Below are 15,498 nucleotides of genomic sequence, written 5' to 3' on the forward strand. Positions count from 1 at the left end.
CGAAATGATAGCTCTTACTATTTTCATTCAGACGTCAGGGTCACCAACATCCAAGAAAAAGACGAAAGCCAAGATTTCCAAGGAAAAAAAACTACCTAAATATCCCACTAAACACCATGGTGTGGGCAAATCATCTGACTGGCAAAGGTAATTCAGCTGTTTTATGTGCTCTAATTAAGATTTAACTGGATTTCAGTTATGTCTGTTATTTCTGGATATGGCCTATCACATTAAAGAGATTAGAAACGGACATTGGAAAACATTTTTCTTTAATGTTAACTAGGCCTGAATTGGACTGACTCAGATTAAGTTGAGCTATTTCCCCTCCAAATCAGGAAAAAACTAGAATTTATGCAAGAAATCCAAAATGGATCCTGTTGCACCCTAACTGGGGATTCGGTCACTAACACCCCCGTCCACCCTATCATTGTTGGTTTGTTTGTTTGTTTGTTTAATAAATTTCTAATTTGTTACTTCAACTTCAGTGTAGACCAGTGTAGCTACTGAATTCCCCTCCAGATTTCAATAAAGCAAGGTCTTGTTCACATGTAACGCCAAGCCAAACCATGGCTTAGCAGGAACAAGCAACTGTGGGGGCTTCTTCCCCAGTCATTCTGCTGCTGCGCTGTGCTTTAGTGTGTTGTCTGAATCCAGGCTTGTGATTTAGCTCCCCAGACAAACCACGATTTATAAATCATAGAACAAAGCTTGGCTACATCTTGTGGTTTGCCGGGAGAGAGCTAAAAAAAGAGTCTAGGTTTGGATGACACATTAAATCACATCATGGCTTAGCTCAGTGCAGTAGCAGAGAACAACCAGAGAAGAAGGAGGTGGCTGTGATCACTCTCAAAGTCCATGTTTGCTCTTTTATGCTAAGTTTTGGTTTGGCTTATCATTACATGCAAACAAGGACAAGATGTGGCTGTTTTTACAGTTTCAGATTTTTTTTTCTTTCCTCTTACAGCCATTCTGTTGGAATTATTATGAATTGTTTATTTTGGGCAACACAGGTCCCCCCCCCCCCCCCGTAATATAAATCACTCTTACTATGGTTTTTATTTAGGCGAGAAAAAGAAGAATCACGAAGAGTAGCTATGCAAGTGCTGACGCAAAAGCTGAATTTGCGTTCTAACGTCTTCTTGAAACGAAAGAGATGGCGGCGGGTATATGTTGAAGAGTTGCCGTGGCGATCTCAGCTGAACATTTACCTGGCAATTGCCCACTTCAATTTGTTTAAAAAACGGATAGAAGAGTTATATTCCATTGATGTTGATTCTTTGAAAAATCTGAACAGGTAAAAATGGATAAATGTGATGATTTTTAATGGCATAATCCAACAATGCCCTAGCAGCCTCTTTTACCTCCTTCAAAAATGTCCTGCTGTATTCTGTATTTTCCATAAACAACAACTGTTATACTTCAGTGGAAGAAGTGTACAGTTCAGAAGACTGATCTTGCAACTCTTGTTCTTGTGGCGTCTTAGAAAACCACTGCTGATGCTTTCCCCTTGTATGTTATCATGACTTACAGAAGAAACCAAAGTTATTGGCCTATTAATGGAGTTATTCCCTATTGATTACTTTTTGGTAATGCATCTCTCCTAATTTCTCTTTTCTTAGAATTATTATGAACTTACAAAGATCTGAAAGGAGCAAAAGAAATGTACTTCAAGCCATCAGAATTCTTTTTCAAACATACTTACTAGGCAGTGCTTTCTTCTTCATGTGCCAAGTTCTAGTGCTTGATATGACTTTCACAACTCTTCATCCATTGATCTCAATGGCCAGACAGGGTTACTCCAAAATAATTCCACTGAAGATTTGCTCTTGCTGTTTCCCCAGCTGAGTCTTAGTGTTTATGTGTTTGTCTGCTCCACTTCCAAGGATCTGAGGATAATGGAAGTGATCGTTTCCCCATTTTATCAACTGGAATAGAAACTGAGCTTTGAGCTTTGATTTCTTAACTTTTGCACGTTGGTTCCAACCTGCAGCTATATTTATAGTTTAAACTCTTATTTTTTTTTATTTTAGTTATTCAATTCCTGTCCTGCCTTTCCCCAGATTTGGTGTCCCCATGGTGAATAAGAAAATAAGAGTAAAATCAATAAAACCTGTCTTGAGAGATAACTAATATCACCTCTAGTTGTTGTTGTTATAATAATAATTATATTTATACCCCATCTTTATCCCTTATGGGATTCAAGATGGTTTACAGATAGGAAAACCAATAATTAACAAACAATTAAAAATTGATAGAATTAAAACTCAATGCATATATAAAATGTATTAAAACCATACAATCAATTACAATAAAAACAACACAGCTGTCAGTTCCCAAAAGCCTGTTGGAACAAGAAAGTCTGGTAGGACAACAAAGAGGGAGCCAGTCTGGTTTCTCAAGGAAGGGTGTTGCAGAGTCTAGGAGCGGCTACCAAGAAGGCTGATGGCCCATGGCTCACGGCTTCACCAGAAAATCCACACTGGGTTGGAAAGGTCACATGAAAGCAGGAATTAACTGAAACATTCAGCATAGTGCTGTAAATATAAAAAGAAGACTTCAAAAGTATTTGCAGAATAATAAAGTTGCAATATTGTTAGTTTTTATGTATTTGATATCTCTTGCTTGCTCTTCTTAAATAATGAAATGTTTTGTTTTGCAGTTATCATGAATTAGACCCAGACGCATTCTCATTAATCAATTCAGGCACTATAGTGGTGGCAGCAACAACAGAGGAGCAACTGAAGACTTTTCAACTTCCCTTTTTTAAGAGAACAATATCAGGAAAAATCCGTAAAAAAAATGGTAATTAAATTAAAAATACGCAATAACAAGATAATTGTAATCTTACATATTAAAATCCATCAACCTTCTCTCCTGTTCTTGTCCAAACAATTAGGACATAGAACAGTAACTATTGGTTTCATAATGGATTTTTTTTTGAATTTGTATTTCTTATAGAATGAATTTAAAACAACATTCTCCCTAGAGTATAGTCCAGCAGATGGGTAGATACTGTCATCTGTCACCCAGGGGCAGGAAATGCAATGTTGAGGGAGGTGGTTGCCTTGCTGTAGGCAGACACTCCCCGCCCCCCTATTTCCTGCCGCCCTTCTAGGCAGTTCTATTTCTCCTCCCTCGTTATTAGTCTCACTTTTTGAACTATTTTGTGCTTCCCTGTTCTTTCCTGCTTGTTGTTATCCTTAGTCAGTTTCTGAGTGATTTTGAACATGTTTGGGTATTTTTTCTGTCAGCTTTTGGTCTTCTTCCTTCTCCTTATTGGCAGGTTTGGGTTTCTGTGTGTCAAGGGTTGTTAGTTTCCTATATTCCCATCTGATAGACTATCTTTCAGGAAGAAGGGGCTGTTGGCCTTATGTGTAAGAAATTTCTCCTAAGATCCTCTTTTATGTGGATAGATTGGCTTTCTGATTTTTATTTATTTTATTGCAATGTTCTTTTTTCATGCAGTGTTATTTGTTTTTAGCTTTTCAAATTGTCAAAATTGTTCAGTTCCTTTTATGTGTCAGAGAAGTAGTTCTTGTGTATTTTTGCCTATTTGCAGTATTTTGCACTTTCTTATATTCTTATTTTTATTTGTCTGTCGCCATGCTCTTCTTGGAGGAATCTTTGAGACTGTGGTCTCTGCATACAGTGAGGCAACCTGCTTCCTGAACTCTGCATTTTCTGTCTGTGGGTGACAGATGGCAGTAGCTACCTATCTGATGAAATATTCTCCAGGAGAAATTTATTTCGGGTTATGCCAACAGCCACTATTATTGGGGTTAGCCGTTGATTCTCTTGATTGCAAGCATTGAGCCAGTGGCAAAACTAATGCATTATTAGTACTTAGTGTTACTGAAGTGAATGCAGATGCTGATGGTGGGCGGGCATAGTTTGATTGCATGGGGAAATATCTTCTGCATTGTTGTGCACCCAAGTCCTGGCTTTTCAAAATTCACAGACATTTTATCTTGCTGCTGACCAATTGGCACAGTTAGTTTTGCATGAGCTCCACATGTATTCCTTCCCCTGTGTCTCTTTTGTCTGTCTTAGCCAGTACTTTATATTGTGCACCCCTGACCTCCTCCTCTAAGCCTTCATCCACTCTGTTCTGATGCCCTGTAGTTTGAGGTGTATCACATACCACTATTAGTTCTATATCTGTTCTTGGGACTCTTGCTCCAAATATGCCTGGTGTTTCTAATAACGTCTGCTTTCTTGACTTCAATGCTATTGCTGCTGCTTCTAGGATTTAAGTTATTGATCCTGTTTTGATTGCCTGCCTTGCAATTCTTACTGAAGTTCTATCCAGCCCATCTGTCCCAAGTTTCTATCTTAATTATACCTGTCTGTCTGATTCTGCCTGTCTGTCCCAGACATGGTCTAGAGATACCGATGGACCATGGGATAGTCCTTTTATGACATAGGTATTTAATCAGAGTGGAAATGGACCCAGTAGGTCATACTCAATTCCTAATCTAAAGCAATCCTAAAAAACAATGCATACAAAGAAGGGTTTGTACAGCCTCTTTAAGGAGCTTGTTCCTTTGCTGTTTAGGTTTAGATTTTTCTCAATGACTGGTCTTAAGACATGTCATTTTAATCACATTGTCTATCCTTAGGGACTGGTGAGCAAATTTTCCTCTTCTTTCTGACATTCTTATAAATATTTGAAAACGGTCTGCATGCTTACCATTCTCTCTCTCACTTGATTCCCACCCCAGCCAAAACGTGCCCATTTCCTCCTGTTACTTGCTTCCTGAACTGCAGTGCTCCAAGCTTGAAGACAGTACCGCCAGAGGAAATCTTAAGTGTGCTTAATAGAACAAAATTGGAAAGCACAAATCTTCACCTTGCTTAGTCTGTTATTCATGTAATCCTTATATCTTTCTTATTCCGTTGCATGTTCATATGTGGTTATTCTTTTTGTATTTCTAGTTCACACTGTTGAGAACAACACTTCCATTTTTGTCCAGTTTAGGAGTAATGTGAAGACAGAAGCAAACAAAATAAAAGGGTGTCTCTCCATATTATTTTGCTAACTTTTGATTTGGTGATTCAGTGCATTTTGTTATCAAACTGGGTTGGTGGTAGAAAATGGAACCTAATGGACTGCAAGCATCAGTTTATCTGCTATTTGGAGACTGATTGATTTGGAGGCTTAGCAAGAGTCAGAATATTCCTTGTGGCTAACTTGACAAAATGGCTGATGAATTCTTCAGAACAGCCATAAAATATAGAATGAAAAACACTGCAATTGACTCCAGAGAATTGATCTATTATTGATCTGTTTGTTTATTGCTTGTGTCTGTGTGCATAAGCACGTAGTTATGTAGTCAGTTATGATCACATGTTTAAAATAATTCAACCTCTTCAAAATCTTTCTCTGAAAGGAATGGGGTTTAGATGAGAACACAATTATTCATCCTGACAATTGATGGCTTTTAAACAAGCCTATCAATACCATCTTTAGTTTAAGTGAGCTTTCTCGGTTTCACTGTTTGCTGCGCTAGTCCTGCCTTTCTTTTATGAGGGTTTCCAGGGCTGCCTGGTGTAATGGCAAAAGGAAAACACAATTCCAGTGTCTCCTTGTTGCATTTCATAGGCTCGAATAGCCTTTCCACATCTGTTGACGTCCACTGCAGCAGATGCAGCCCTGTCTTCCTCTTGCATCACTTGTCAGGCACAAACTTAGGGAATCAGAAGCCCAGTCATTCAGTGCTAGAACAGTGAATTCAGCCATTCAGCCACCAGAGCAGCTGTGAAATTTGGTAGGACCTGTCACTGTTTTTTCAGATGGACTTCTAGTTTGGCCTTTTGATAAGCTAGGGGTACTTACACAATTCTGGAATCTCGAAAATACCAGCCCTGAATATTCTGCAGCCAACAGCTCATAGCAAGTCAAGACTTCCTTGCTCTTCTTTGCTCAGACACACTTGATTCCACCTCCCCTGTCTTCGATTCTGGTCCTTCCATGCCTGCTTCTGACCCCACTTTACAAAGTGCTTCTTCAGATGCTGTTTCCAGCTCAAGCCTACTTGACCACAGTAATTGTCTCACCCCTGAAACTGATGCCACAACGGATCCCACTGATCTTTCCCAGCTGTCATCTTCTGCCTCAGATTCAGGTGGGTTACTACATATTGGCCAAATGTCTAACAGATGTTGAGCGGTTCCGTGATCTGAGGCATAAGGATTTCCCAACAAATACTTCACTAACCGATCGCTTTTGCAGAAGTTCCATCTAAGGGCTAACTATATTGTCAGGTGTTCCATTTCTGTGTCAGGTTCTAAGCTTAAGTTTCAGGCATCAGATGAGGATGAGATCAGGTGATTGCCAAGTCTTTGGATAGATGATGATTCAAAAATAGAAGCTGTCAATGCATAAAGGAGCATATATAAGGCATTGCGGAACAGGACAAGCTGAAGAGCATACAAGGATGTCAGGACATGTTATAAAAAAATATAGTAAAAAAAAGCCATCAACTTGCTTTCCTTGGTGATATAGTGGACAAGACTAAATAAAGAGCATCAATGGGCCAGAATGCTATATGGGAGAAAGGGGGAAAATGGCAGTTTCTCCATAGTCATCTAGAGGGTTCTGCTAACTGTCCTGATACATCTTCAGTTCCTTTCTCTTACCAGATGGCCTCATCAGAGGAACTGACACCTGGCTCTCAGTGCTGTCATTCTGAGACTCACAACATTTAACACTCAGCTTGGAGGGGGGCAGATATGATCTCAGAAAGATACAGAGTCTGTCATGATCATGGGAGTGCCCACCAGAGAAGCCATGAGGCAGACCTTTTGCAACTGAGGCCAGATGTCCAAGCTGAGGGCAGATGTCGCTTTCTGTAGCTGCTAGCTCCTTTTGGGGTAATGGGATTTCTGGTTGTGGGGATCTTCCTCCCAAGGAATCTCTGGTTTAGCCATCTGTGTCTGGCATCAGAGATGTCTTCTCAGATGAAGGGGTGTGGTCTCTGGTGCCTGCAGGCTCACACAGCATGGACCGGGAAGTGCATCTATTCTCAGCATTCCAGTTGCCAGAGGTCTCAGCCCCCAATGAGTCCTGATCCAAGGCCATGATGGAGTCTATTCATTCCAAACTTGTGTGATTCTTTGAATTATAGATGTGCTGATTAAAATAAAATCCTTTGTAATGTTTATTTATATACATTCCAGAAGGTTCTTGAGCATGTTTCTTTCTTGTATATTTACAATAAAACTGCAACTGTTCCTTTAGTATTAACCAGTCAATATAACTATGGACTAGAAAGATTACTTCTCACAGTATATAAATAGAGAGAGGTCTGTAGCTCAGTGGAAGAGCGTCTGCTTTAGATGCAGAAGGTCTCAGGTTCAGTATTTGGTATCTCCAGGCAGGGCTGGGAGAGATTCCTACCCAAAGTGCTGGAGAGCTGCTGCCAGTCACTAAACTGCACTGACCTAGATGAACCAATGGCTTTGCAAGCCAGTTTCCACCATGCCCCAGGTTGCTCTCAACAGTAGGTACAGTGCTTATGTAGGCCTCCTCTTTTGGGGTGACTGGTTTATGGGCTGTTGGTCTCCACCGACTTGGGTCCAGAGCTCCTATGTCTTTCCTGTGGAAGAAGGAGGCTCCATGTTTCCCCATTGTTCCTTAAGGTTCAGGCCCTGTAGCTGTTCTCCTTCCGTCCCATCAGGCATACAGATAAGAGGACCCCATTGTGCTTCTTTTAACACAAGTGGGGAGCCTCCAGGCAAGGTCTAAACATGGTCTTCTCAGGAGTAGGGATTGGGGCCTGCTTAAGGGTTACGGTACTGGCAAAAGACCATTGAGTTCCTGCAGCCCATCTTATTAACAGATCTGGAAACTATTATTACTCATTCTGATGTCTTTGAAAATGTGTCCTCAATTTAACTCAAATGTTGTTTGTTTTTAGATCCATTATATTTTTCTGATCACAACATTAAGCCGGATGAAAAAGACACCCCGCGACCTCAGGGACTACCTCAGGGATATGTTACCGTAAAAGAACGTGAAAAAGCGCAATCTTATTCATCTTTGCTGGAGCATTTTGTTAAAATCTTCCTACATTTTAGAAGAGCGGCGGTAATGTCCTCTTGAATTAATGTGTTTATGTTATTGTATTAAAATGTCTCTACCAGTTTCAATAGGTGAGACAAACATTTGTTTCTTGTACTTCTATTAACTTCCTCTTCTATTCCAGATCTCAGTAGGGTAGTCTAGCAGAAAGGGCTCACATCATCTAGGTCTTCCTAACCCTTTAAAGCAGGCGTCTGAGAAAGCTTGGCAGCAGCCCATCTGTCACTCACTCACTTTTGTCACCTCTTTGCTTCTTAACCCACTCCTTGTGTCAGTTAGGACAAGAATCCTCCAACAGATGACTGAGAAGGCTTTTTAGCTCTAATTTATATTTTGCCTCTTTTCTTTTCCTAACAATTCATGGAGGAGACACATTAACCTTTGCACACATTGCCCCCCCACCTTATTGCTGAAACAGTGAGGGAGTCCCACTATAACTTCAAAAATCATTTGATCCTTCCTCAAATACTTTGGTGAAAACAGCCATGAATACCCAAACCTCCTTTTCATATTCCAGCAGGGGAAACACAATTTTGACACATAATGAACATTTTTCCATGATGTGCAAACAATAACAGTGGTCCTGGGTGGCAGTCCTAGTGGCTAGTGGCCACCATCTTTAATGGGGGGGGGGCTTGTAGCATTGTACATATCCCACATATCTCTGGAAGAAGACAGAAAGACAGCAAGAAGCCCTTTAGCAAACACAGAGAACACTCCTAAGCATTTTCACGCTAGAGAAAGTAGAAGGCCAATAATGAGTTTCTGGGTAGCCTGTTGCCTAGATGCCAGCTTTCAGACCAGCAGGAGTTTTTTCCTAGCTGGAAATAGTACCTGGTGCATACTTTCTAAAATAGGAATCAGAAGAATTCCTTTTCTTGGTTTCTCTTACTGTATTTACTAAAACCTTTTAAAAGGCAACACCAGAATTATTTACAGTAGGTAGAACTTTGTTGCCTTTTGCTTTAAGTAAATGAATGCATCCATAAATAATATGGTAAATGCAATCTTATACTGGACTGTGCTGTGTTTTCTGAATGGCCCCCTCAGGGAGCACAGTACACAGTGCTATAAAGCCCAAACCTCTACTTAGAAGGGACATGTCCAGCTTCCTAAGCACATGCTGTTCTACTGAGCACAGCCTAATACCATGTAGGCTCAGAACCTCATTTCTGTAATGATTATGTTGCACAAAGTGAAGCCGCATTCATAATGAATGTCACCACTTCACATGCATTAGATCAGCAGCATGGAAATATGTTAGAAATTATAGCTAGGGAATGTACAAGTGGAAAAACACCAGTAAAATATGAATAGGTTTTGTGAATATATCTTGAAATGGCTGACAAAGATTCTCAGAAAGCTGTAGTTTTAATCACTGTCTGGCTGCTTGGCTATAGAAGGGTAACACGCACCCCTTTGCTCTCTCTATTTATTTCCTTTTATTTTCTGTTGTTTCTTTCCAGCAATAGCCAACCTCCCTCCTCTCGGTTATTTTCCTGTGTATGAATTGGATATTTTGTGTTCTCAGCTGCCTGAGAATTCAGTGGGGTAGTCTGCATGCTATAGAGGGAAGTTTGTATCCTTTTTTTCTATCGAAAAGTAAGAATGAAGAAGTAGTTAACATATTTTCCCGTCTATAAGACACCCCAATGTATAAGGACCCCCCTCCATTTTTGGGGACTCAGTTTTAAGAAAATGGTTTGTGTTTTAATGCTGACACCACTGAGAAATCTCCAAGCTCCACTCATCAGACTTGTATCTGACACTTTACCATCCAGGTTTTAGCCTACCGTGGTGGCCACTGGACGTTGCTTCAGAACGTGTGCCGAGACCTTTGGACCTATACTCAGGAAGCGCAGTCAATTATTAGACACTCACAATCTTTTCATGCACCATTTCCTATTACCAAGGAGTTGTTTCATGACACCATTTGGCTGCCATATTACATGGCATCAGATATGTTGCTTGATATGGTGGTTGATCTGCAGGCTACTGATTCTGTTAAGGTAAATATATTTTATTGAGGTTGTCTGCATACTGTATTCAGCTTCGTTTCTGATTTACAAGCAGCAAAAAAAATGTATTTTTACTAAAGGATTTTTTTCTTTGTTCTTGTTCTTGGCTTATTTAAACCTTTCAGCTACTATCCAGTGTACAATTTATATTACAATATGGCTTCTAAAAACACAAACCTTAAACAGGACTAGCTAATCTTTTTTGGGGGGCCACATTGATGGAGAGCCACCCCTTTGTGGTCTGCATCCCAGTGGTTGATGTGGTTGATTTATATGTGTGTATACACATATTGCACATACATACATAAAGACCACTCACTCATACTTGCCACATTTGCACATTCACCATACAAGCAGTATACACATACATTGCACAAACTCACCAGACATGAAATCACTACTCGTAATACACTCATGCATAAAGACACCTACACACACACCATTTTCAGCACTTTCATTCCAGCGCTGGGGTGGGCGTGGCTGAAAATGCTGCAGAGGTCATTCTATTTATTCTAGAGGTAGAAGTGCTGCCTTTTAAAGAGTAGGCTAAGGACTTTATTTCCCATCTTAGCACTGTGGCGCTTAGCACCAGGATTGCAGGTAAAACATAGTTCTGCCTCTTCTTTATCTCTAAAGAGCAGACAGATCACTCTCTAAAGAGCAAAGAAAATGCTTTATCGTCCAATCAGATTGGAAGATAGAGCTAAAGGGGTTGATGGGTCACTTCCTGTGGCTTGGACTGTGGGTTAGACTTGCTTGCTTTAATCAAACGTTCAATTTGCGGTCATCACATGTTCCAAATTATTGTTGTTGTTGTTGTTGTTATTTGTATACCACCCTTCATCCGCAAATGCCAGGGCAATTCACAAAACAAAATAAAAACAAGAACAAGCACATAATTCAAATCACACATTGGTATTTTTCAACTTCTGTTTTCTAAAATGATATAAAATTTCTGAGTGTTGTATTACGATGAATTGGAAACAGTGTTGTTTGGGATATTAAAAAGAAGGATAGGTCTTACCTGAATAGTAGATTTATTAGGTGGGAGAGGAATAGCCCAATCCAAATCCAAAGACTTCATCGTCCACCGTAATAAATGGTGCGTGTACTTGTGTATGTGTAAAACCTGAAAGATCATCTCACCCCTTATATAACAAATTGATTGCTGCTCTCTGCAGGTGAGGACCTTCTGCACACATCTTATCAGGAGGTCAGTTCTGCACAATGTAGAAATCAGGCCATTAGTGTTGTGTCAACTACCCTTCAGAATTTCCTTGAATATCAGTTTGGTGGTATCTGTGTTGTGTTTTTGGCATCTACTGAAGACTTCCTCCCTAAACAAGACTGTTGAGTTGAGGTCTTTCCCAGTCTTACAGCTGCTTTGGAATTGCTATTAAGATTCAGTTCAGTTTTAGCAAACAGCCATTACACGCATAAAAATAACCACAACAATGCTGCTACTAATAGTGGTTTACATTTCTACTCCCCAACCTTTTTAGGGGATAAATCATTTCCCATACTCCCTTTAAATTTTGTTACATGAATTTATAGAGCCTTAGTAAGAAAATTGGATGTTCTAAAGGATATATACTTCTCTGCATCAGACAACAGAATACAAGATTTTTAAAATGTTTTATCTCTTGTATTTTGCTGCCCAGAGTGCCTTTTGGAGGAGGGGTGGCTATAAACAAAACAAAGAAACAAACAAATGGTGCAGCTGTGCAGCTCAGGGGAATCGAGCACAGGAGTATTCAATGTTGTGCCCTCCAGATGTTGTTGGGCTACAAGTCCCATCCTTGACCGCTGGCCACACTGGCTAGGGCTTATGGGAGTTGCAGCCCGAGAACATCTGGAGGATACTGCATTGACCACCTCTGATGTTCTATATCCAGAAAGGCTAGTTGAATAGATTTTTGAGGATAAGAAAAGCCTGGCTCATTTGCAGAACATTTATGAACCACAAAAGAACCCAGCGCATGAAGTTTGTGGCCTGAATATCTGAAACTGGGACATTATAAAAACTATTTGGAATCCTTGCTTTACTACTCTCCGTTTTGAATTTATAGATTGTTGAAGCTGAAGGAGATTTCTGTGTTCCAAGTTGTGTCGGCGGCATAGCTCAAGATGAAGGCGGTTCTAACTTTTCATTTGAATATCCGTTTGATGATATCTGTGTTGTTGATTTGCAAGGAGTACGTAATTTGGTTCTGCGAACTATTGAGCTTCTATTTTTTTTGAAGAAGTGGGAATCACTAGTATACATAGCCATGCAGTTCAACACAATTACACAGTAAGTGCTCTTTTTGAAGTAACATATGTGCTCTTTTTGAAGGGAAAAATGTGTGTGGTTTTTTTTTAGAAATAAAATGTTAGCAGTTTTTAATTTTGAAATCTATCTGATTTTTCTAGTGAGAGATATACAGAGCAATTGATTCCACTGTTGGTATATGCTCAGAGACAACTGCAGGAAAGAGCACAAGTCCGTGACTCTACTACCTCACACCCTAAATTCAAATATCTTGTTACTGATACCGGACGCAAGGTGAAATGTTTTAGATGAGCTTACTTTGAGTCCTACACGTGAAAACTTGGAGGCAGACAACATTTCCACATGCCCCTTCATTCTAAAGTTCCAGGAGGGAGTGGGGGTCTGCAACAATTTAAAATACAACATTATAAAACAAAAAAACACCGTCACCAAAAATACGATGGGTCCCCAATATATACATCTCAGGTGTGGAAGACCAGGGCAAAGATATGTGACTTTATGGTGGAGGATAGGTAGGAAATAAATTTCTATACTGCCCTTCATCTGAGGACCACAGGGTTGTTTACAATATAAAAGGTAAAGGGACCCTTGACCATTAGGTCCAGTCGTGGACGACTCTCGGGTTGTGGCGCTCATCTGGCTTTATTGGCCGAGAGAGCCTGCGTACAGCTTCCGGGTCATGTGGCCAGCATGACTAAGCCGTTTCTGGCGAACCAGAGCAGCACACGGAAATGCCGTTTACCATCTCGCTGGAGCAGTACCTATTTATCTACTTGCACTTTGTGCTTTTGAAGTGCTAGGTTGGCAGGAGCTGGGACCAAGCAACAGGAGCTCACCCTGTCGCGGGGATTCGAACTGCAGACCTGCTGATCGGCAAGCCCTAGGCTCTGTGGTTTAACCCCAGCACCACACACATCCCTTAGTTTACAATATAAAAACACAAAAATGCATAACATAGCAAAAAACAAAAACTACTCCTCCCCAACACACACAGTTTAAAAGGTAATAGATTATATAGTTAGCCAAAGGCCTGGGTAATATTCTTACATTGCTCTGTAGCAATACTATCCAACCTGGTGACCTCTAGATGCTTTTGGACAACAATTCCCATCAGCCTAAGCCATCACGGTCCATGTTGATGGGAGAGCTAACACCATTTCAAGGGCACCACAATGGGTACTAGTGCACAGACCCTCATTTTGAAGCATGTCAGTTAAAGATGGTGAACATTAGTTTTGATTGTTTGCACATCTAAATTATTTCTCTGCAAGGAATTTTCAGAAATCAAGTTTTAGGTAATCAAATATTGACATAAAAATCTGAGTTTAGTCACATTATTTCGAAAACATTGCCAATAGATGTTACAGTGTGGAAAACATTTTTGTCTTAGGTGCGCTGTAGAGACTTTGTTGCAATAAAGCTGCATGCTGCTGCCAAATGTAATGAAACAACGGATGAGGATGGATTTGATAGTAAAGGTCAGAGCACATACTGATATATAAGTCCTTTTTATCTTCAGAAGGTTTTCTGTTCATGTCCTTTTGGAGTACTATGGCAATATTTTTATACTATGTCTAAATAGGCCATGCCTCAGTCTCATGCAGCCAGCCATTTCTGTGAGAAAAAGGATATTTACCATATTCTGTTCTGTTTTCCTGTGATACTGGATCTTGATTTTTTGATGGAGCTGCAGGGACCTTTCATTGAAGAGGCAGATGAGTCTACTTCCGTTCTTTTCCCTTCTGAATTAGAATTTGTGTATTTTGCTGCAGCTCTTGCTGATCCAATTTAAAAGGAGCCCTTCACCCCCTAGTTAACTTTTTGAATGATATGGTTTTATTTTGCTGATGAGGAGGAAAACAAGTGGTGTAGAGGCACAAGTTGCTATTAATATGGTGGAGCTGGGATTGGTCTTGATAGATGCCAAGGGACCTAAACTGGGGATTCAAGCAAGAAGCCCTGGCTCCTCCCTTGCTAAACTTCTGGGACAGCTGGTTGGCCAATGGGGTTACTAGCTGGATCTTTTTTGTACTGTAGTGCCACCCATTTAATACCTAGGAAGGATACTGTTCTATAGTCACTCATTCTGATCTGAGGACCAAAAGGGGTCTTGGTGTTCTGTAAAGCAGTTCCACTTCCAAGTGGGATGGTGTTGTGGTCGGATCACATGGCCTTCACACGCAGCGGGGGTTGGTCAAGCCCCATGTTATGGCCCCCGGCCAGCCAATCCAGTTGACTGGGGGGGGCGTGGCTTACCCCTTTTAAACCGCAGCACGGCAAGGGGATCTCCCTCTTGTTCCGGCTTGAGTGGCGGTTAGGTATTGGTAAAACCTTGTTTGGGGGAGGGGAGGTGTGGCCATCACCTGCCCCTCCATACTAAAGGGTATTCTGTTAAAGGAATCTGGCGGTCGTGGTTCCTGTCCGAAGCCCGGTTGGAGGCTAGGGCCATGGCACGACCTTCCGGTGACTCTAGGGGGAGTTTCCAGTTGATGTGCATCAACAAGCTCCCCCTACTGGTGGTTAAGCCTTGTGAGACTTCCTGCAGGCAGGCAGGAGTCAGATATAGTCGGTTCAGTTCCAATGCCTAAGCCAATACCGCTCACATTCTGTAACCAGTAAAGTTGTGGCCTAAATTCTGCCCATTAACCTAAAATATGGTGTCCAGGTGTTATTATTCAACATAAAGGGGAGGCCTCAGGGTCTTGACATGCAAATGTTGATCCAGACTTAGGTCCTCAATCTGTACAACTCATCGCATTGAATAACCACACAGTGCCCATTCATATTATTACTAAGCTAAACTATGGCAGTCTTCTATGTTTTAGGTTGTAATTAGGTGATATCACCATGGATGTCTTTTACTAATTTATAAGCAGAGGGTGATATTTATGTTACAAATTTTATGTAATGTATGATGTTGGTCCTTTGTTTTTTGTTTTGCTTTGGTTCTTGTCTGTTGTTTGTAAGTTTTTGGCAGTTTTAAATTTGGAGGTTTAAGTACATTATGTTGGTATGGGAAACTGTTGTGTGATGGGCCAATGGCCGTAATAAAGATCAATACAATACAATACTATGGCAGTCACTTTGCTCCTTTCCTGGTCCTTCTGCTGCCATGCTACCCATGA

The 15,498-nt window shown here is 40.7% G+C and overlaps 1 protein-coding gene across 2 annotated transcripts in view; it reads left to right on the top strand.

Annotated features, from left to right (window-relative positions):
* CFAP54 (cilia and flagella associated protein 54) overlaps positions 1-15,498 on the top strand; it is a 115,319-nt gene that overhangs the window by 65,766 nt on the left and 34,055 nt on the right. The window contains exons 33-41 of one of the 2 annotated variants that reach the window (XM_083573386.1): positions 32-147; positions 1,064-1,294; positions 2,660-2,802; positions 5,928-6,125; positions 7,920-8,089; positions 9,865-10,092; positions 12,171-12,394; positions 12,514-12,646; positions 13,764-13,851. In XM_083573386.1, coding sequence (XP_083429512.1) covers positions 32-147; positions 1,064-1,294; positions 2,660-2,802; positions 5,928-6,125; positions 7,920-8,089; positions 9,865-10,092; positions 12,171-12,394; positions 12,514-12,646; positions 13,764-13,851 — 1,531 coding nt within the window. The remainder of the gene's footprint in view (positions 1-31; positions 148-1,063; positions 1,295-2,659; positions 2,803-5,927; positions 6,126-7,919; positions 8,090-9,864; positions 10,093-12,170; positions 12,395-12,513; positions 12,647-13,763; positions 13,852-15,498) is intronic. The other variant, XM_083573387.1, reaches the window with a different exon arrangement.

The sequence above is a fragment of the Podarcis filfolensis genome (assembly GCF_964270895.1).
Source record: "Podarcis filfolensis genome assembly, chromosome: 10".
In the NCBI taxonomy this organism is placed as follows: Eukaryota; Metazoa; Chordata; class Lepidosauria; order Squamata; family Lacertidae; genus Podarcis; species Podarcis filfolensis.